Genomic DNA, 24,024 nt, shown 5'->3' on the forward strand with positions numbered 1-24,024 from the left:
TACCTGGAACTGTCCCTTGCATTTATAGAAACTGTAAATGTTATTTGACTTATTTTAGGAATAAGCAACAAAGTTGTCTTTATTTCCGCACTTATTTCTAACTGCAAAACCAATGCTCTATAGAACTGCAAGTAATGGTTAAAAGGGCAGAAAGTGACTTATAATTTAATTAGCATGTATGATACTATCTAATGGTTATTGAACAATTACTGTACCAGTTACTTTTGTAAACATTCTGAATGTAATTAATCTATTTAATTCTCCTATCACCCCTGTGAGATAGCTATTACTGCCTTCATTTTATGGACAAGAAGACTGAGACCTAGGTTAATAACTTGGCCAGTTTCGGGTGACTGAACAGCTGAGCTGGGACCTGAACTCTGGTAGTCTGGCTGCAAAATCCACACTTTACAGCCATTTCTCAAACATAAGTATCTGAGATGGCACTCTACTCATGACTTAACAATAGTTAGCTTCTCTCAACCACATACTTTTTTCCGAAATATTTTCATATATTTACTACAAGTCATTCAAAATTCTATTCTAGAAACGGGAGTGTCTTATTTCAAAAGATCCAAAACCAAATTACTATACCCTAAGGACTTTATAGATTCATCTCTGAACCCTAAGACCAACCCTATCAAAAAGTACAACATAGCTTTATGTATGTTGTACTACATGATGCTAGGGGGAAAAAAACCCTCTTACTTTTCATTGTAAGATATAATTTTTTCCTCAGAGCACTGAGAAAGCATGTTTCATTTCATTTATTGATCTTCGAGGAGAGAATCTACCATAAGAAATTTAAGGAGTAAATAGTACCGTATTTTATATATTGGGATTCCCTGGTGGCTCAGACAGTAAAGTGTCTGCCTATAATGAGGGAGACCCAGGTTTGATCCCTGGGTTGGGAAGATCCCCTGGAGAAGGAAATGGCAACCCACTCCAGTACTCTTGCCTAGAAAATTCCATGAATGGAGGAGCTTGGTGGGCTATAATCCATGGGGTCGCAAAGAGTCAGACATGACTGAGCGAATTCAAACTCTCTAAATACTAGAATTTGAAAAGGTTCTTTTTCATTTATACTTGAGAAAGATCTTAATTTTTATTACCCTAAAATGATGGGGATGGTTGACAGGAAGATTTGTATCTTTCAATTCTACCTTCTCATCTTTTGGGGAAGAAATTTTCATCAGTTGGATTTAAGTATTTTTGCTAAAGATGATATTATTAGAGTGTTGATTAAGCAGTCTAACTTAGTATGGTGTAAGGTATATGCCTTAAACTTTAACCTGGGGCAAGGTGTTCTTGTTAAAATACCTTTCTGATTAACTGAAAACCAGAAAATCTTTTTCCAAATCGTGTAACTGAAAATATTTACAAAATAAACACTTAAATTTAGCCTTAGTGAACAGAATGTACTGAAAATAATTTAGAATCTTCCAGTGCCCTAAATCATTATAAGCATTAAAACTGTATGGTGGTAGAGCGTAGATTATTTAGAAGATTGAGTTGCTGAGTAAATTGCTGAGTCTAGATTAGGATATTAGGTTTCATTTAAAAGCCATTCTTTTATTTAGCAAATTATTATGAACTCAATATGAACAGTTACTATTCCAAAACTCTGGGGATTTACTGGTGAGTAAGATAGACCCTATCCCTGCCCTCCACAAAGTTTGTGATCTCATAGGGAGATTGTCAGTAACATGAGACAAGGGCTGTGGTGGAGGAAAACAGGAAGGGTGCTATAGAAGCTCTGGTAGGAACATCCAAACCAGCCCAGCGACTAGGAAAGACTTCCTGAGGGACACACAAGGATAAGCTCTGGTTTTGCTTTTTATTTCCCCAAAATGGAAGATTAAAAAGATTATTAATTAGTAGTTTTGTTTAATCAGGACTTGAATCTTGAAGTCTCTTTATTGATTATACATTACTGAGGGTGTCAACATAATTAGCTTTTTTGTAATAAGGAAAAATATTACTTTTAATAAGTACATATGCATCAAAAGTAATTTGAGCACATTTCCTTCAAGTGCCTGCCCCTCTGTGGTAGGATTATAGGAATGTCTTTCCTTGTTTATGTTTTCTGTATAACTTGATAATTTTGATGAATATTAATTGCTTAAATAACCATATAAATGTTGTAACTCTTTTAAAATTTAGTCCTGATTTTATTTTATAAAATTTAGAGTTTGGGTTTTTTTTAAGCTGAGACCCTGAGCTTATTAAGGAAAATGGTGGACCATTTTGGTGCAGATAAGTGATTTTTTAACTAGTGAAAGCTAAAAATATGGGACATACCAAGCTTACAAGTATATAATATTAGTAATAGTCTGACAATTTTTGAAATCAAGGGGGTGGAAAAAAGAAATGTGTAAATTTGATACCATAATTTAGAACTGGCTTAAAGAATTCTGACATTCAAATGGACAGATGTGAACCCAGGGCAAAAACCATTAAATGTTGAGGATTTTTGTCAGCCCCAAAAAAGTACCAGTATAAGTAAGCTAGTCCGTATTTATGAAAGGAGAAGTGTTTGTTTGGATCCCCTCTATTTAACCAAATCATTCTGTGAAGGGATGCTAGAAAAGGAACACGCATTTACTACAGACCTACTTTGTGCTTTGCATTCTTTTTCTTAACCTTATGTCAGAATGTCTAGAAAGATCACTTTCCTTATTAAAAATAAAGACCAGACTCTCTAAAGTTAGCATCACTGGAAGGATCTCCTGGTGAGAAGAGCAACTGAATACAAACTGATACAGAGAGTTATCTTATTTTAGCCCTGTAGTGACTGCAACCATGAATTTGGACTCAGGAAAGTGTTAATTAAGCAGTCTAACTTAGGCATAAACATTTCTGGTTTTTTGCCCCCAAAGCGTAGCTGGGACAACACAAGGCTACAATCTTCAATGAACGTTTATATAAAGTTATAAAGAGACTACCATGAATTAATTATATAATCTGATTTATATATCCTTTTACCTATTGCAGAGACTGTCCCAGGAAAAAGAAAAGATCTTTTCTGGTTCCTTTCTTTATATGGCAACAATATTGAATGTGATTTTTAGTACCTACCTAGATAATAAAGGGCTGGATAAAATCATTCTTTCACAATTCTCATTTTCCTGTGTCACAGCAGCTAACACGAGGCATAATTTCATATCTAGTACAGACCCTTCTTATATTTATAAAAGTATGACTTTGCCTCTGACTGTGGTTATGGTGTTATATTAAGGCACATCCAAACATGCTGCCATTAACCGTAAGAGTCAGGCAACAACATAATAAGGGTGGTGGGAGAAGTTTTCCTTGCAAGTCTGTATTAGTTTCTCTAAGGCTCCAGAGGCAAAGTTACTGTCTGCCAGAGTCATAATTTTAACATACGACTCTGATCTCAAAATATGTGCAGTAACATTATTTAAGGATGTTGATTCACTTTTAGAAGGTGAACTTTAGTCAAATCCTGTTCCCATTATTTATGGATCAGCAAAGTTCTCTTGTCTTTGACATCCTCTTCTGCTTCATTTTATCATACAATCCCTCAATTTTGGGGGGAAAACTCTTTATCATTACAATGAAAGATCATATTTCAATATTTTACTTAATTTTTAGTCTTAATATGTTGGAATTTCTCACCATCCTGTACTCAGTCTCCCATGCTTGGGTGTTGCCAGAATACAGAAGACATGATACCTAAAAGTGTGTGCATGCTCTCTTCCTGGAAAGAGAATTTGCCCAAATCTCTAACTATTCTGAAGAACAGCTCATTCTTGACAGCCATTTGAAAGACTTAGACCCTGCCTCACAGCATAGTGGGGAAGAAAGGCAAGTAATCTACAGTTAAAACCGAGAGGGTGATATGTACTATGATGGAATTCAGTATCCTCAGATACATATTGGAGGCCAGAGGAGACATACCTAACCCAGCTAGGAATATTTGTTGAGTACAGTTCAAAGGGTTGCACGGAGTCGGACATGACTGAGCGGCTGGGCACACACATGTGCAGGAAAAAGCTTCCCAGGTGGCACAATGGTAAAGAATCTACCTACCAGTGTAGGAGACGCAAGAGATGCGGGTTTGATCCCTGGATAGGGAAGATCTGGAGGAGGAAACGGCAACCCGCTCCAGTATTCTTGCCAGGATAATTCCATGTACAGGGGAGCCTGGCAGGCTACAGTCCTTAGGGCCACAAAGAATCAGACACGACTGAGTGACTGAGGACACAGACAGGCACGTGCAGGAAAAGATGATGATTAAAGAAATAGTTGTTTAGCCAAGAGGAAAAATAACTGAGAAATATCTTAGAAGTAGAAGGAATAGCATGTGCAAATGCATAGCACAGAGAAATTAGAGGAGACTGAAAAGGTATGAATAAAGAAATATCATGAAAAAGAAAAAAAAAAAGAAATATCATGGAAAACAGAATACACTGAGGAGTATCTGAAAATGAGACTAAAAATGGAATAGGTGCTCAGTCAACCTGAAGTCAAACCCACGTCTCTTGCATTTCCTGCATTGGCAGCTGAATTCTTGACCAATGTGCCACCTGGGAAGCCCCATAGGGTGTGTTACAAATACCTTTATAGCATGCTAAAGAGTTCAGGTGTTATCCTGAAAGGAACAAAGAGCCACTGAAGGATTCATTTTAAGCAGGAAAATAGCAACAACAAAAGCAAATAAGTAATAAGGATAAGACCTAGGCACTCAGTGTGGAGGGTAAGAAGAAACTAGAATGATTTACAGATTTCATAGTCAGTTGAGCATAAAGATAAATGACAGTGTCTTTCACTGTGCTGCAACATATACAAGGAAGAGAAAAAGGTTTGGGTAGAAGGATAGGGATGATTAATTTATTATTGAGCATGTTAGGTTCAAAATGCTTTTTGGTTTTATAGCTCTTTCTCATAAGAAAGGTTTGTAATGTGTCTTAGGGCTCTCCAGGAAGTCCCAGTTTGATAACTGTTGGTAAGGGTGTGTTGATAAGAATGTAAATACAAACGCTGAGATTTGATAACTTGAAAAACAAATTCTCTTTGATATAGCTATTTCACGTCTAGTAATTTATCCTGTTGACATACTGAAACATCTATTAATTATGTTTGTGCAGAGATGTTCATTACACCATTGTTTGTAATAGCAAAATATTGAAAATAAGTTGAGTATCAGTAGGGAAATAGTTAAATTATGGGACATTGTTATGGTGGAGTACTATGCAGCCATTAAGAGACTGGAGCAGCCTGTGCATATGCCCACATGGAAAGCTTTCCGAGCAAACTATATTATTAAGGTGCAGAACAATGTGTGTAGTGTACTGTCACTTGTGTTTTTAAAAGAGTAGACACATAATTGCTTTTGTATGCATTAAATACCTCTATTAAGATTTATACACTCGAAACTAACACAGCATGGTTAATCAACTATACAGCAATAAACGCAAAACTAACACAACAGTGTAAATCAGTTATACTCCAACAAACACTAAAACAACAACAACAACTCACCAGCCTTTTTTACGTTCTCATAAAAAGCACCATTAGTTGAGGAAACAACATAAAAACAGGTGCCTGAAAGCTTGGGAAAGACATGGTTTCATGTTAGCCTGATTATGTCAAACAGTGATAGAAGGAAACACCTCCAGCTCTCATCTCCTTCCGGCCTACCAGTTCTCCTGGGAAGTGACAGTCCTTGAGGAGAACATGAGAAATGAGAAGGAAGGGTGATGCTTTACGTGTAGAGACCAAGTTCCTTTTCAGAAGAACTGAACGTTGGAATGTGGCACATCTCCAGGGGTAGGTTCTGTTCCTGTTACAGGAGATGAAATCTCTAATTCCAGGTGGGTACGCATAATTCAAAGAGAAGGTATTTTGAAACCTGATACATGGTTATTCTTAATAAGCTATGTTTTCCAATCTATCTGTAACTATAAGAAATTAATATTTTGATGCCAATAAAACTGAAAACAGTAACTGCTCAAAGAGGAAGGTGACGGTGGGAAGAAGACTGAGGGAGCAGCAAACTCTGAGGCCACGGTGTAGTGCTTCAGATCTAAATCTGAGTGTTGTTTGTTAGGCATGCGTTATATAAAATACTTAGTGGTGGTGTAGTCTTCAAAAGATTGGTCTAAAGAGCCTGGCTACGGAGGCCATTTTCGAGATAACTCATGTGGCTGTCGGAGCCTTAACATATGTTTTAAAGGTCCAGACCTTAAACCACAGAAGCTGTGAGGAAACTTAAAGATAAATATAGAGTCTATATGTGGGAAATCTATAATTAAAATAAAAAAGTTAAACTGTTGTAAAAAGGACTAACACAAGCCTCTTCATCGGCAGCAGTCCTGATTTAATGCAGTCTGTACATGTTGGATGACGGGTCTGCCCTGCCATGCAGGCACTATTTTTTTTTTACCTCTGTGGCCTTAATGTTTGATCCTGACAGGATTTGCGTCACTGATCCATATCACTGCCTGTGTGATGTCAGCATGTGGGTGTGCAGTTAGTGAGACCTAGTTAACCTCATGTGCTGTAGTAAATCCCAAGCGCTGTTTCCTACTAGGATAACAAAGAATGATTCAGGGTTGTTCACATTGGACTGGTGCTAAAAATAGTGATGTTCACAACCTGCTGCATCCACGCACATTAATATCAGAGCCTTAGTAGCTTTCTAAACAAGAGCCCTAAAAATAACTCTTGTTTAGAAGCAGGTGCTTGCTTGGTAAACATATCTACTGTTTTCTATCTATATACAGCTTGATTTAGTGCTAAAGATAGATTCTAACCATAGTATGATAGTCATTCTTCATCCTTTTCCTACTTGATATGCTTGTCACTGATACATCTGAATGCTTAGCAAGTCTGATTATAGAAATTTTTAGTTACCTGTACACAGATAAATGAAATTACCCGTAATTCTGAATCATCCTTAGACCCCTGATTTTAATAGTCTACTTCATCCAGCCTTAAAAAGGAATAATAAATTTTCAAGGAAAAGAAAGGCCCCTAAAGCAGTGAATAATAATTACCTTGATCTTTTTTCTTTAATCTCCTACTTCATTCTTTTCCCAAATTACAGTTGTCACACACTTCTAATGCCCAGGATTAGTGTTAGAGTCCATACTTTCAAGGACCTTTCAGTTACACTAAGAAAAATATATGATTAAAAAAACACATACAATCAAATTACAGTCGACTAACTCAGTTCAGTTCCAAGACTGTATAGGCTTGTGTTGATTGCCAGCCTCATGTGAATAAAAATTATCAGGTGTTTTGTAACCTTAACAAATAAGCATCGCTTATTAATAGGGTGACCTTATGTCCCATTTTGTCTAGGACAATCCCAGTTTATTCCTCTCATCTTGATGTCTAACTGGTTTAACATTTGTTCCAGACTTTTCATTTTTTAACAGAGTATAATTAATAGTTGCATTAAAATAAGCTCTGATGTATATGATCGGCCATCATTTTGTGTTGCCAGTTTCTGCCATGATCTCCTCTAAGCAGCTTGTCTATCTCTTGTTTTTACTTTAACCTGTGATTATACTTAAAGGCAACTAGAATAAACCATTTTTCTTTTCGTGACCCCTGTCAGAAGCAGGTGAAGCATGGCAGTTAAGGTACCTAGTAGTAGAGCAGAGTGGTCTTTGATAAGGAGGGCTAAGGACAGAACTCCTTCCAGTCTCCTGCCGGTGGCCACAGCAGTATGTGTTGCTCATGCCCCTGATGGCCACTTGGTGTCACCAGGCCTCCAGTAACCCTCTGCAAACATTGAGGCAGTGTTGAGAAAATAAAAACCATGAGCCTTTTGTTTGTTAAAATTGTCATATAATCAGGTACAAAAGGGAAAATGAAAAATGTATTCACCACTGCACCTGTAGTTGAGGATAGTGAGGGGATAGAGCCAAATCTTGTTAGGAGGGTACTGAAGACAGACCTCATGCTTCCCAGGTGGCGCTGGTGGTAAACCAGACAGGAAAAGAAGTACGTCAAGGCTGCATATTGTCACCCTGCTTATTTAACTTACATGCAGAGTACATCATGAGAAACGCTGGGCTGGAGGAAGCACAAGCTAGAATCAAGATTGCTGGGAGAAATATCAGTAACCTCAGATATGCAGATAACACCACCCTTACAGCAGAAAGTGAAGAAGAACTAAAGAGCCTCTTGATGAAAGTGAAAGAGGAGAATGAAAAAGTTGACTTAAAGCTCAACATTCAGAAAAGTAAGATCATGGAATCCGGTCACATCACTTCATGGCAGATAGATGGGGAAACAGTGGCTGACTTTATTTTGGGGGGCTCCAAAATCACTGCAGATTTTGATTGCAGCCGTGAAATTAAAAGATGCTTACTCCTTGTAAGAAAAGTTATGATCAGCCTAGACAGCATATTAAAAAGCAGAGACATTACTTTGTCAACAAAGGTCTATCTAGTCAAGGCTGTGGTTTTTCCAATAGTCATGTATGGATGTGAGAATTGGACTATAAAGAAAGCTGAGCGCTGAAGAATTGATGCTTTTGAACTGTGGTGTTGGAGAAGACTCTTGAGAGTCCCTTGGACTGCAAGGAGATCCAACCAGTCCATCCTAAAGGAGACGAGTCCTGGGTGTTCATTGGCAGGACTGATGTTGAAGCTGAAACTCCAATACTTTGGCCACCTGATGCAAAAAACTGACTCATTTGAAAAGACCCTGATGCTGGGAAAGATTGAGGGCAGGAGGAGAAGGGGACGACAGAGGATGAGATGGCTGGATGGTATCACCAACTCAATGGACATGAGTTTGGGTGGACTCTGGGAGTTGGTGATGGACAGGGAGGCCTGGTGTGCTGCGGTTCATGGGGTCGCAAAGAGTCGGACACGACTGAGCGACTGAACTGAACTGAACTGAAGCAGACCCCAGTAGAGGAGGAAGTGGAGATCAGATCAAGACTAGAAGGGGGGAGATAGCTTTAATACAGTGTGAAAGGACAATGATTCTTCTGAAAATAGAAGAGGTGAGAAGAGTTTGTAAACAACATTGAAAGAGTTCAATTTTATGCTGAGGTATGTAGTTGAGGTTGAATTGGGGGACATCCTTAAAGAGTGGTGGGGATCTCTGATAATCCCTGTAGAAAACAGCATATAAGTTTATTAGCCAGGAATAAATTCATGAAAGGATTCCTGAGCAGTGCTGATGGCTGAGTTAAGGTTGGATATAATTAAATTCATAAACATGCCAGCCCACATAACATTTGATTTCTATAGTTCAGGTCTATGAGAAAATAATTAAATCTGGTTTATTAAAATTGGTGAAGGCAAGGTAAAAGGAAGACATGGATGGGAAAAAAGATCAGGCCATGAAGACACAGGTGGATCAGGAGAAACAGGAGATCACTATGAGGAAGACCTGATGTCGTAGAAGAAAGACAACTTGTGAGGTGATAGATACAGTGACCAGAGACTGAAACATGAAAGTTTTAACATTTCAAAGATGAGATCCTGTAGTGGAACTCTAAGTGATAAATTCTAAGATATATCATTGAACATGCATTACTCAAAACAGAAGAGTTCAAGAAAGGTATAAGTTAGGTTTTCTTGGACACGGAAGTCGTCTTGCTCATGGGCAAGAGCTGGGAAAAACACTGTGAACATGGTGCGGAAGTTCTCAATAAATGACAGCAGTGAGAAGGGGCAGAGGGTGGTGTGTTACCCTGTATTACTATGGCATGATCTCAAGGGAAAAGAAACTGAAGCATGAAACAGTAACAGCAGTGGCGCTGGGAAGCAGCCCTCCGGGTGTCTGGAGCCTGCCTCAGGAGAGAATGAGAAGCCACTGCTCCCACCAGCTACTGGAAAAGCTGTCCTGGAGGCGAGCTGGGTTTCATTTAAAGAAAGCCCATGAGCAGGTGTTCTGTGAAAAGGTTGAGGATCTAGGGGAATTTATAACAAGGAAGATGTTCCAGTGAGCACAATGGGAAGAAATGAGAAGATCATCCGTTAAAGAAAGAGTCAAGAAACGGAAACACAGCTGTGTGAGAACATGAGCCAAAATGAGGAAGTGGGCTGCCGGGACTTGCTTTTTGTTTAGGGGCTAAAGATCAGAGGCATGGTTGGATTTACTGGGAGCCTGAATCCAACATTTATGAGAAGATTCTGTTGAGACCAGAAGACTTTTAGGTATTAAGCTATGCTCTTCAGGGCAGCTTTGCCTTTTAGTGAGACTTAGAAGGTAATAATTATCCTTCCCCACTAGTGAGAATGATACTTCAGTGTCTTATCTCCTCTGAAATGTCTGGCATCTATTTATTGAAACCTCCAGGCTATCCCTTGCCAGTTCTTTTCCAGCTTTTTGGAAGACTGAGTCTTTGAACATGGTTTATATATGTTTAAAATATTGCCTTATTGTTAAAATGATCGTGGCTTTGCCTCATTGTGTGCTCTTGGCAAGTTACTTAATTGCATTCTGCTTCAATTCCCTTACCTATAAGTGATGCCTATTTCAATTATTGTGAGGATTGAGTTAACACATGTAGAACATTGAATAGTACCCTGTCCATTATTACTTTCTCAAACGTGTGTGTGTGTGTTCAGTCATGTCTGACTGCGACCCTGTGGACTGTAGCCCGCCAGGCTCCTCTGTCTATGGAATTTTCCAGGCAAGAATACTGGAGCAGGTTGCCATTTCCTACTTCAGGGTGTCTTCCTGACCCAGGGATTGAACCCATGTCTCATTTGTCTCCTGCATTAGCAGGCAGATTCTTTATCACTGAGCCACCTGGGAAGCCCCATAGTGACCATTCTTATAATAATAACTATCATTTATTAAGTGGTGCCAGCCAGTGTACTTGGTACTTTAAATTTATCTAGTTTGATTCTCACAACAATGCTATGAAGTTGATTGTTTTAACCATTTTATAGAAGGAAACTGAGTCTCAGAGAAGAGCAGTAAATTGCCTTGCTAATAAACATTGATGCTGTTACTAAAACTTACATCTTTTGATGCCAAAATCCACTTTCTTTCCACTGTTCAATTTATTACAAATCACATTCATTATCATTACCTGTATATTTGTATTAGCTATAAATAAATTTCCTTAACTACACAGCACCATAAAGTAATGAAAAGCCCTCCAAAGTTCTTACAGTCTTATTCCCCTCTCTTATAACTGAACATTTAGTCTTCTTCCTGGTCTCTACACATGCTTGAGTAAAGTAAGCCCCAATCATGACCTGTCTTTTCAGATTTCATGAGCATGAGTGAGAATACCATCTACCAAGTATCTGTATTAGTGTCCAGGTTAAACCTTTAGAAACAACAAGAAAAAATCAGAAGAAAAGAAAGTAAAACCAGTAATAAAAAAAAAAAAAAGGTAGTGTTTATTAACTTGAGATGTTAAATGCCAGTCTGAAGTAGAAATCCCATGCTTAAGGAACAAGTTGATCAAGCCTGTATTCTGTATATAATTCTTTTGTGTACTGTGGGCTTTCCTTAAGGGTTGCCCACAATACACACAAGAATTTTAAGGGATGAGTATGGAGAGTGCATCAAGTTACACAAGGACATTTAGGAGTGAATCTTCTAAATAAGTGTTATATGTGTCCTAAAATTTATAAATGAAAAGCAGCCGGCTGGGGTAATAAAATTTGAATTAGTAGATAGTGTGTAGGGCTTTCCAGGTGGCTCTAATGGTAAAGAACCCATCTGCCAATGCAGGTAGACTAATGAGACGCTAGTTCGATCCCTGGGTTGGGAGGATCCCCGGGAGAAGGGCGTGGCAACCCACTCCAGTATTCTTGCCGGTAGAATCCCATGGACAGAGGAGCAGAACAGGCTGCAATCCATAGGGTCGCAGAGTCGGACATGGCAGAAGCGACTTAGCACACAGGCCTATTAGTTATAAGAGGAAACTGAGAACAAAGGGAATTATTTTACATCAGATATCTATGTTTCCATGAATATCTTGATGAGCTTTTGAGTTGGTTCATAAAGCAGTCTGAAAAATTTCAAATTCGGGGCAGAATCAGTAGAAATCTTTTAATCATTTACTGTATGCCAAACACTGCCAGAGGGAACGCTTGCTTTCCCCCCCCCCCCTTCCTTTTCCGCGGGTCACTGCAGGTCACGTGGTCAGTGTCACGTGACTCGGTCAAAGGATCTTTTCCTCGTAGCTTTGCAAAAAAAAAAAAAAAGCAGCAGCCGCGGTTCTCCAATTAAAGCTGTTAACGTGTACTACGCTGTTTCCTTGTTGGATTTTCTTGTTCTCTGCTGCTACTGTAAAAACAAAATGAGTGGTAAGATTTACTGGTTTTGAACCTTCTGCTTTTATTTAAAAACGTAGCAAGTATTGTATTACTCTGAAGTCATGCCGTGTGTTTTTTCAATAGATGCCAGATCTGTCTCTGTAAAAATTTTACATTGTGGCCATGTAGTTATAAAAAGATTAGACTCTGTTTAGAGCTGGGTTGATTTTATATTCCACAGAATATTCCTTTCCAGAGCCTTTACTAGGATTTTCTTTTTACAACTAAAATCTGCAAATTGGCATCAGATTATTTGGAAGCCATTGTGAAAGCTTGCTTGTGAGAGAATGTGTGGCACGTCAGCAGCCCGTTGCATGTTAAGAATTTGAACCCAGACAGATCTGTCGTTTTGTTTTGTTTTTTAATCAAATGTCTGCTAATGTCTGCTAATAAAGAAAAAATTTAAAAAGAGTTGACATTTTACTAGATGAAATACCGTCTTTACTAAATCATTGATGGCAATTTTTAAGGAATTGAGGCTTCTCAAATTTCTTAAGGCAATTGGTAAATAGAGTTGTTTACTCTTATGCAAGATTTTAGAAAAGGAAATATGCCCTTAAAAATCAATAGGTATATGATTTGTGGTAGATTTTGCTCAAATCGTATATATTATTAAGGAGTTCCTTGATGGATCTACAGTGGTTCAGATACAGCTACTCTCCTGCCAGATGTGTGTTTAATGGTACAGTCTGTAACAGACTTAGCTTCTCTGGGACAGGAGCTCCGTCACTGCCCTTAATCAAGAGTTTGTAGTTAATCTTTTCATACCTCCTAAATTAAAAAGTATTGTTGGAACTAAGGAGGTGATGGAACTGCATCATCAAGTAGGTTTTGAAGTTTTGCTGCTATAGACAGGAATAGCAACAGAAATGGTGCTGTAAATATTGTAGTTCTAAGCAACAAAATAAATACCTGCATTTATTTTGTTCATACAATGGGAGTTTTATAGGTTGTGTTGCATGTTACTTCACACCAGTATTTTAGATATTAAATAATGCTATACATGAAGTGTGTGTGTTTTTTGTTGTGTTTTGTTTTATTTTTTTAAGAAAAAAATATAACCTTGTACCATTTTCCCTCAGGGTTAGAAAATTCACTTGCTAAAGTGAAAAGATTACTTCATAGGGATATGAGTTAATGATTATTCCTGGACTGCAACTAGTTATGGGTTTACTGCTGGTTTATTTGAGATTAGGTTTGTTTTGAGCTCTGTTCAGTAATCACACTTAGATATAATTAAAGAATAAAGTAGAATTTTGTACTACTAAATTATAAACACTTAGCAGCTTTCAAAGTATATTATGGTTTGAATTGCAACTACTTAGTGTTTATATATTCATATCTTTCGTGAAAGAAGAGCAACCCAAAGCAGTTATGTAGTTTTATAAGTTTAAATGTAATTGGTAATAATTTATTTTTTACTCTGATGGCTAAAAAACAAAAGCTTGTTCTGATAACTTGAAATAGGGATTAAACTTGACCACATATGCAAGGAACCAGTCTCTGGCACATACAGTAGAAACACAATAAAGTAATTTCCTTTATTAAGATTATAGATAATAGTTTTCAGTGAATTCTGTTTCTGGTTCTCAGCTAAATTTCACACATTGTGAATAATCTCTAAGCCAGACCTCAGGATTCAGAAAGCTAGCTTGCTATAGTTTCTATAAATTAGCTAACAGAAGTAAACTAGCATAACTTTAAAACTGCTGTCATTTCTTGAGTCCAGCATATAGAAGTTGAAAGGTGAGTTTTGGATGAAGCCTCTCTTGCCTAGAGGTGTAAAGCACTTCCCAAGTATTGTTTAGTAAATTTACAGGTAATGTTGACTTAGATGTAGAAAAATTTTGTTTTTGTTTTCCAAGGATATGAAAATAAAGAAGGCCTTACTTGTTCTTAGAAGCATCAGAGCATATTTCTTAAAGCTCATTACATCAGTTGCTAAAAAATACATAATACTTCAGTGTTTACTAAATACATAGTAGAAATATATCCTTAGATATGAAACAACTTTTTAAAAAGTTGTTGGGAAAGGATATTACTATAAAAATGAAATGTAGAATAAGACAAGCTGAGTTTTCTTTTTTTTAAAAGGACTTTTCAGTGTAAGAAACAAAAAAGGTGTCTTTGGGTAAATACTCGTATATTCCATTTTTGTAACGTTCTCAAGCCCCTAAAGGCATGACTTAACGCATTACAGGGTTAAAAGAGATTTTTAACCCTAAGAAAACAAGTTCCAAATTTCTAACTATTTCCTCTTACTGCTGCTTCCTCTTGACTTTTTCTTGATTTTTCGTATTGTTTTTTCAAATTTTGCCTTTTGTATTTTTCATTGATTTTATATGCAAAGTTTGGTTTGATTTTCCAGTGGGTCATTGTTTCTTAATTTGCACAATTTGCACAGGAATTACCTGGGACATTTGTAAGTACACTGATTCAAGATCCACACTGCAAGCATACTAAACAAGAATCTCTAGCTCCCTGACCAGGGATTGAACCCGCAGCCCCTGCAATGGAAGTGCAGAGTCCTAACCACTAGACTGCCAGAGAAGGTGTGCTTTAAAAATCTCCCCAGGTGACTGTTATGATCACCAGGCAGGTTTGAAAAACACAACTGTAGGTAAAGAGCAGTCAGTGCCCTTTACAAGATAAACATTTCTATTTTAGCAGGCGAATCATCTGAATTTCCTTTCATGGTTATACACTATTAGTTTAAGGGTTTAGTTTAAAATGAAGAATTCAAAATGTAATTCAAATTGCTTTCCATTTTTGCTTGTTAAGTAACCCAGGATTAATACATGATTTCTGTGATCTGTTCAGGTCCTGCTCAGGTTCCAATGATGTCCCCAAATGGTTCTGTGCCTCCGATTTATGTGCCTCCTGGCTATGCCCCACAGGTATGTTTTGTGTTACTTTTGTCTATATGTGTGTGTGTGAGTGATTGTAACGTTACTATTTAATGCAAACAAAATTTAGGTGCCAAAGCTTATTACCCAGTATAGTATATCTTTGGTAAATCTATTTCAAATATTTTAGCACATTCAGTGCTATTTGGAAAGGAGGAAAAATTAAGTTAATAGCACTCATCATTTGGCCTTGTCTTTGGGTGTTGAATTATAATAAAGAATTAATTTTAGAGTTTTTTCTCCTTGGATATATGAATAATATAATTAATATCATAAGGTTTAAAGGCACCCATGCTAACATTTTAAAATTAACCATTTACTTAAAAGTAATCCAAGCCAGTGCGTCCAACTTCTTTTTTACACTTGTTCACAGGTGCCCATGATCATTGCATGGCACATTCTGGTCTGTACAAGAGAATTTAGACCTGTAGACCTACAACCCTAAGGGCTAAGGGGATCAGTATTACCACACACCTGTAGCTCTTTCTTACATACAAGTTGAAAAGCTCTGACTTAGCTTACTTATTTGCACAGGCAAACTTAGTAAAACTGTAAAGTCTATAGATGTCAATATCTGCTACTGAGATCCTACGTAGTCAGCACTCATTGCTTCAAAAGCTTTTTGGAAATAGCCAGTTTCTTATCCTAGCACTGAATTTATACTTGAAAATTTTTTTAAGATGTATTTATTTATTTAAATTATGGCTGTGCTGGGTCCTCGTTGCTGCACGCAGGCTTTCTCGAGTTGCGGTGAGTGGGGCTGCTGCTCGCTGCCATGTGCGGGCTTCTCCTTGCAGTGGCTTCTCCTGGTGCCGCTCCCGGGCTCCAGGGGCACAGGCTTCAGTAGTTGCAGCACACAGGCTGCATGCGCTGTCCCGCAGCATGTGGGATCTTCCCAGACCAGGGATTGAACCCATGTTCCCTGCATTATAATAAGGCAGAATCTTAGTAGAATATATTAATATATTAAATAATGTATATATGATTATATTAAATATATAATAATTATATTAAGATATATCTTAATATAATAAGACAGATTCTTAACCACTGAGCCACCAGCGAAGCCCCTATACTTGGACTTTTCTTCAGAAAATTCCTCTCTTATATCCTCCCTGATTATGCCAAAATACTGGTGGGCTATTGTGGTAGTTTCACTGGCCACTATGTGACGCCTACCCCACTATATGAATGACAGCAAAAGAGGACCATGATGCTGGGGAGAATGAAAATAGTATGAGAATTAGAGTCAAAAAGCTGGATCCATATCATGTTTAAAACCCTTGCTGGCTGCATGGCCTTGGACAGATTAACTTCCTTGAGCCTCAGTGTCCTCACTGTAAGATAAGATGATAACATATATGAGATAACATAGTTGAAAGTGAAGAAAGAAATGGCAGCTCACTCCAGTATTCTTGCCTGGAAAATCCCATGGACAGAGGAGCCTGGCGGTCTACAGTCCATGGGTTCGCAGAGTCAGGCACAACTGAGTAACTGATACTTTCACTTTCTTTCATATTTGAAAGTACTTTGTAAGCTTTCCAGAAGAATAATCCGCTCATTATTTCTGCTTTTGTTTAGCACACTGACTCCTTAGCCTGCCTGCCTTTTTTATCCTACTAAATCTACTCTCTGGTATACACTACACCAAAGCCTTCTTCCAGCATAATCCTCTTTGACCTCTAAACATTTGTTAAAAACATAGTCATGTATAGATGGGAGAGTTGGACCAAAAAGAAGACTGAGCACTCAAGAATTGATGCTTTTGAACTGTGTTGTTGAAGAAGACTCTTGAAAGTCCCTTGGACTGCAAGGAGATCCAACCAGTCAATCCTAAAGGAAATCAATCCTGAATATTCATTGGAAGGACTGATGCTGAAGCTCCAATACTTTGGCCACCTGATGTGAAGAACTGACTCATTAGAAAAGACCCTGATGCTGAGAAAGATTGAAGGCAGGAGGAGAAGGGGACGACAGAGGATGAGATGGTTGGATGGCATCACTAACTCAATGGACACGAGTTTGAGCAAGCTCTGGGAGATGGTGAAGGATAGGGAGGCCTGGTGTGCTGCAGTCCATGGGGTTGCAAAGAGTCCAACACGACTGAGTGAGTGAACAGCAACAGTCCTCTTTGACCTCTGAACATTTGACTCTTCCCTGGTGGCTCAGTGGTAAAAGAGTACGCCTGCCAATGCAAGAGCCTTGGGTTTGATCCCTGGGTCAGGAAGATCCCCTGGAGAAGGAAATGGCAACCCACTCCAATATTCTTGCCTGGGAAATCCCATGGACAGAGGAGCCTGGCGGGCTACAGTCTGTAGGGTCACAAGGAATTGTACACTACTTAGCAACTAAACAACATTCATATGATTTACCCCGGATTACCCCAGATTTTCTTGAAGTAATGCTATCCTGATTCTTCCTACTTCTCTGTTTACTCCTTTTCAGACCTTTCTCCATCTCCCTAAAGAGGATTACATAGTTTTTTCTCTCTAGCATAGCTCAGTTTAACAAACATGTTGAATGGCATCATGTGCCAAGCTCTGTATTGGGTGCTAGTGACATAAAGATGATTAAGACATTATTCAAAGGCAGTTGTAGGAATTCTGCTGTTCTCTCAGCTAACAGTACCTTTCATTTTTATGGCAAATTTCTACTCTTCTCAATTCACTCAGTTATGACCTTCTAGAATTAACTTTCCTTGAACCTTTTCACATGCCTTTCTGTTTGGGTTCTCATAGCACATTATGTATATCCCTCTTTTAACAAATTTTTCACATTGTTTAGTTAATAAATTCTCTTTCCTGAGAAGAGAAGATTATGAATTCATACAGTTCCTGTATTTAACAGTAGTCAACAGATATGCATTGAGTGCTCTTACATGTTAGGGACTCTCAGTGCTTGAATAAAAAGAGGCAAGGACCTCTGTACTTCTGTAGTTTACATTCTGTGGGAAAAAGGAAACAATAAGCATAATAAATGGGTAAATTGTATAATGTATTAGGTGGTGAGTAAAATGGGGGGAAAAGAAATAAAACGGAGCTAGTTACATTTTAAGATAGGGTTGTCAGACTAGGCATCATTGGAAAGATGCCTTTGAACTAAGTCCTGAAGGACATTTGGGAGTTAGCCATGCATTTATTCAGGGAAAGAGGATTCTGGGAACAGAAACAGCTGGTGCAAAAGGCCTAAGATGAGAGCATGCTTGGGAACAAGGGGGCCGTTGCGGCTGGACTGAGTCCTTAAGGCACAATTATAGTAAACATGAGGTCAGAGAGATAGTAAGACTAGATCATACAGAATTCTCATTCATCTTTATTTCCTCAGTGCTGAGTACAGTGCCTGTCATGTATTAAGGGCTCAATAAATACTAGTAAATCAATCAAATGGTCATCCAAGTTAAGATTCTGTATCTTTTTTAAAATTTATTTTGCCATGCCACACAACATGTGGAATCTTGGTTCTCCAACCAGGGATTAAACCTACACCCCCTGCATTGGAAGCACAGTGTTAACCCCTGGACCACCAGGGAAGTCTGAAGTGCTGTATTTTTAGGGCAAGAGCCACTAAAATAATCTTCCTATATAACTTCTTGAATTTGTTCACTTCTGTGCTCATTAGTTGGCTTGTCCACTCAGTGCGGTCTAGATTTCTTGACACATAAGGCCTTAACATGGTTCTGTTCTGGTTTGTCTCTGTACCCTTCTTTTGATAAATGTAATCACCTATCTATTTTTTCAGCCAAACATGACTACTCATATGCTCACTTGATGTTCTTCTTTCTCCATGACTTTCTTAATGCTGTTATCTGGGAAATGTTATTCATTCCCTCATTTCTGCCTTTTGAAATTCTACCCATCTTTGAGAACCTAGATCAAGTTATTTGTACCATTCTTTAGTTACATATACGTACCTGATACTATAATTGTGTGTCTATATATTCTCCTTAAATGGGATTTTAATTTCCTTGAGTGTATGGAGGTACCTTTTATTATTTTTGTTCTGTAGTAACTCAAATACAGTATGTATTTCATAAATATTTGTCAAATAAGTGAATGAACTTTAACAGTAATCATTGTCTCTAGGAAATGTACCATTTTTAAGCACACAGTGGTAATCCAAAGACAAAAATCTATTCTCATCATTATTGAAATAATTTAAGTACCTAGTGTGTAAGAATGAATTCTAACATTTTGACATCACCTTTGAAGTACAACCCCTATTGCCTGACATACACAATTTCTCATGTTAGAAAATACTTACCAAGAGCCAAGTTCTCGGCACAGCTAAGAGCTTGGTAATTGTCCAAAATTTGATGCATAAGCAAACATAATTATATTAGCAAAAATAAAGCTGGGAGTTGAACCAAACATTAAGACATATGGATGGCTGTTATAAGGTGCATGTTGTATTCGGCTCAGTGGGAACTAAGGAGCACACACACTAAATCCAGGAATAGCTGTCATCTGCAGTCTCTTTCTAGACTTCTGTACACTGTTCTCCCCTTGGGGCAGCAGTTTAATCAACTCCATCCCTGCCTTCTGTGTATCTGTTGCTGAAGGCCAGTGGTCGAAGGAGGGTCAAGTAATGTTTTTGCTATCAGATCAGATCAGTTGCTCAGTCGTGTCCGACTCTTTGCGACCCCATGAATCGCAGCACGCCAGGCCTCCCTGTCCATCACCAACTCCCGGAGTTCACTCAGACTCACGTCCATCGAGTCAGTGATGCCATCCAGCCATCTCATCCTCTGTCGTCCCCTTCTCCTCCTGCCCCCAATCTCTCCCAGCAATGTTTTTTGCTATACCATCATGTAATTCAGTACATACACTAACAGGATTCAGCAAATGTAAATATCCTAAAACATTTGGTCAGACAAGCAAGGACTGCAAAAACTAAAATCCAGTATGGCAGAAACTAACACAATGTTGTAAGGCAGTTATCCTCCAATTAAAAATAAATAATTTTAAAAAATGAAATCCAATGTTGGGACTCTCTAGCTCTACCACTGAGGAAGTAATCATGCTACAAACCAAAGAGCATATTGAGGCCGAAAAATTAAAGATTCAAAAGATAATAATCTTAGATGAAGATCAAGATTTAACAAAGTACTTAAGTAGAAATGAAGAAATCATGATTTACCCAGGATAAATCAACCTTCAAATTTTTTGTTTGTATGAATGCCATCAAGTTTAGAAGCACTTATCAATAATTCACATATATTTTAACTTGATTTTTGAGAATAACAGACAGGGTATTATATGTTAGGTAATTTGGGGATTCATTGGTTTTGTTTTTCTCATTTGCAATTTGCAAAGCCCAAAGTTGCTGTTAAAATTGCCAATTTTGTTATACTTTCTTTGCTTCTTTTATCTAAGAGTTCTATAATATTGTTAATTTATATTTGTACCTTATTTCTCTGATACTTCAGCATTCTATGTAGCTGTAATGAAAATAGTCAGTCTTAATTTTTTAGTTGCATATCTTTTGTTATTGGATCAGAAAAATGGATCATCATTTTTAAAAAATTTTTATTAACCATCAGGTACTTGCAATATGATGGGGAAGCCTAAAGTTAATTAAAATTTTATGCATAAAGTAGTCCTGGGTGTTCATTGGAAGGACTGATGTTGAAGCTGAAACTCCAATACTTTGGCCACCTGATGTGAAGAGCTGACTCATTGGAAAAGACCCTGATGCTGGGAAAGATTGAGAGCAGGAGGAGAAGGGGACGACAGAGGATGAGATAGTTGGATGGCATCACTGACTCGATCGACATGGGTTTGGGTGGACTCCAGGAGTTGGTGATGGACAGGGAGGCCTGGTGTGCTGCAGTTCATGGGGTCACAAAGAATCAGACATGACAGCGACTGAACTGAACTGAAAATGTAATTGTTCACCAGAAGCTTAAATGTCAAGGAATATTAATTTTGCAAGCAAGCCAATGGGAAATGTATTTAGCGATAAAGAACAAATAGAGTTGTACATTTTCTGATCATTATTATATGGAAAACTTGGAAAACATGTAAAAGGGTAGGGGAAAAATTCCATTGAGTGTTATAACCCAGAGACACTCTCTGTAAACATTTAGTATGTTTCCCCTTAGCCTTTTCTCTAATTACAGACATAATTTTAGACATAACCTTAAGGAACTTGATTATTACAGTTTAACAAATAAGAAAGGGAAATTTATGAGTGATTTGACATACTGCATAGAGACAGAAATATGTGCCAGCTGAACTCAGACACCAAAGGGAGAAACAGTACAGTAAACAAAAACAGTGAAAACAAATGATGACACAGAAAGCATATGGTGACAGGTGTAGAAGGAACTTAGTTTCCTGGCAAATAATAACAACTTGTAGTCCCTAAGGGCATTGCAGCTCAGAATAACACTTGATATTTTAGTGATGAAGTTAATGAATTATCAAGAAAATAATGTAGACTTAACCTGAATGGGACTCCTGAAAGGTAATACCAAAAGTTCCTTCCTTCTGCCTTTCTGTAATGGCTCCTTGTTTTTTATGGAATGTGGGTTGTTATGGTGATGAGAGGGTACCTAACAGGGAGGGGATTGTAGATCTCATAATATGGGGAAAGGGCCTGTGTCAGCGTCATGAAAAGTTTCAGATTACTCCTTTGAGCTGGACTTGGTATTTCACTGAGCCTTTATGTCAGCACACAGCAATGAGGTTAGTAAATCTTTCAAAGATTGTACAAACAAGTCTCATCTCAGTCTTTGTCTCTCCTGGAAAGAACAACTAAAACAGATGGACAGCAGTGTAAGAGACTGAAAGGGGATTTAGAGGTTTAGATGAGGATGAAAAGACACAGTAAGAGCTGGACAGAAAGGTTGTAGTCGCTTACGTTGCTGTGTGCTTGGTTAGATGTTGGATGAATCTGTTAGATGAATGGCCAGAAATATCTGTAATACTGTTCAATAGCTTAAATTTGGAGTTGTTCAGAATGATGCGATAGAAGTAGGTTGCTAGAAGTAGCAGGGAAGCAAAGGTTGTAGGAATTGAAGAAGTCACAAAACCCTAGTAGTTAGCTATTGTTAAGGCGGGTGGAAGATTTGAGTAGAACCAATAGCATTTATTTCCGGTCATATCAGTCATCAAACATTTTTTGAGCATCTGTCATACACTACATGTACCGTACCAGTTATTGGGGAGAAAACAGGATACAGAACAGATCTGTCATGGAATGTCCATTCTGGAGCACAATATAAAATATCAGATAGCAAACACAACCTCCTTTCTCTGCAGCCCCTCTCAATTACGTCTGTGTTCAGTGAAGGAAACAAAACAGGGCTTTTGTCTAAAATTAGATATTGCATGGTGTATGTGGTTAGGTGGTCAAACTGTGTTGATATTTCCATTTATCTCATCGTCTTTAATTTTTTTAACATAGACTATGGATTATATTTTACCTTTTTTTCCTTCTCAGAACTTGTTGATTTTATCTTAACCTCTGCCATCATTGTACCCTGTTGGTGTAAAATTCATTGTCTTGGCTATTTCTCGGCAGCTAGAGACTAGGCGGATAGTTTGAGGTCTCCGGCTTCACTCTGACATTACTGGCTGCTCAGATGATTTCTTGAAGTGGTGGAGTTCTCCACACCCTCTTGATCCTGATCTGGCTCTTTTTTTTTTTTAATCTCTGTATCTTAGTTTTTTTTTTTTTTTTTTTAATTGTAAAATACACATTAAAAATATAACTGTTTTAAAGGTTCAGTTCAGTGGTATTAAGTACATTCACACTGTTGCACTACCATCCATCCCCAGAACTCTTCTTGCAAAACTGAACTCTGTACCTTATCAACCTTAAAAATAAAATACATAGTTAACAGCAAAATGATGTTATTCATGAATAGCAGAGAAATTGCAGTGCAGGACATGCAAACTATGGCAGACCATAGGCAAGTTCCCAAAATAAAGAAGAGGACCGTTCTTAACGAAAAGAGGGGAGTTGGGAAGGGGTGGTTTTTGAGCAAAGTCCATTGGAGGAAAGAGAGTTGAGGGTTATGGCTGCTTCTGATTAGGCTAGTTGTGGTAGTTTCTCATTGGCCATACTAAGCAAGGAGAAAATTTTTCCTTCCTCCAGCTGGGGTATGTAAAGTAAGCTTCCTTCCGGTTGGGAAATGCAAGGTATGTGATTCCCGCTAGAGTCTGCAAGGGACAGCAAACAGTAGTGCATGAGAGTTTCCCCTCTTCAGGGCTTCCAGACTATTTTAAGTCAGGTTTCTTGTTGAAATCTCATTTCACAACCTTTTAAAACAATTAACTCCCCAGTCTCCCTTCCCTCAGCTTATCTGTATATTTGAAATGTTCTTATTCAGCAGAAAAGTGGTTTTAATTTCATAAGCAATTTAGCCATTTCTTTTTTAACTGATGAGATCTCACTTGTGTTTGTGAAACTTAAAAAGGCACTAGGAGGCAAGTATTTGTTGATTTTGTGCTAACTAAGTGAATAAGAACATGGAATTGAAGTCAGTTTATCTGAGCTCAGTTACTAGTTCCCCCACTTACTGCCTGTGTGACATTGCAAGTTATTTAACATCTCTATGCCTCAGTTTCCCTGTCTAAAAAAAATGGAAATAATAATGCTACCTATTTTAGCATTGTTTTGAGGATTAAATAGTTAACACATGTCCCTTGAGAAACTTACAGTTAAATTATAGAGTAAGACATGTTGGAAAATTAACAAATACTACAGTGTTAGGGATACCAAACAGATGATAGAGAATAAATGTAGTAGAAGTGATAGGAAAGAGAGAACACTGAGATTCTGGTATCTAGGAAAGGGTTCACAGAGAGCAGTCAAGGAAACTACAGACTGCTAACCCC

At 37.9% G+C, this 24,024-nt stretch overlaps 1 protein-coding gene across 7 annotated transcripts in view; it reads left to right on the forward strand.

Moving 5' to 3' along the window:
• The window catches only part of FNDC3A (fibronectin type III domain containing 3A), a 113,285-nt gene that overhangs the window by 49,363 nt on the left and 39,898 nt on the right, over positions 1-24,024 (forward strand). For 6 of the 7 annotated variants that reach the window (XM_027557265.1, XM_027557263.1, XM_027557261.1 and 3 more), the window contains one exon: positions 15,096-15,172. In XM_027557265.1, the coding sequence (XP_027413066.1) occupies positions 15,096-15,172 (77 nt within the window). Of the gene's footprint in view, positions 1-12,159; positions 12,267-15,095; positions 15,173-24,024 lie in introns of those variants that run through there. The other variant, XM_027557267.1, reaches the window with a different exon arrangement.

Source organism: Bos indicus x Bos taurus, chromosome 12, assembly GCF_003369695.1.
Source record: "Bos indicus x Bos taurus breed Angus x Brahman F1 hybrid chromosome 12, Bos_hybrid_MaternalHap_v2.0, whole genome shotgun sequence".
Classification (NCBI taxonomy): Eukaryota; Metazoa; Chordata; class Mammalia; order Artiodactyla; family Bovidae; genus Bos; species Bos indicus x Bos taurus.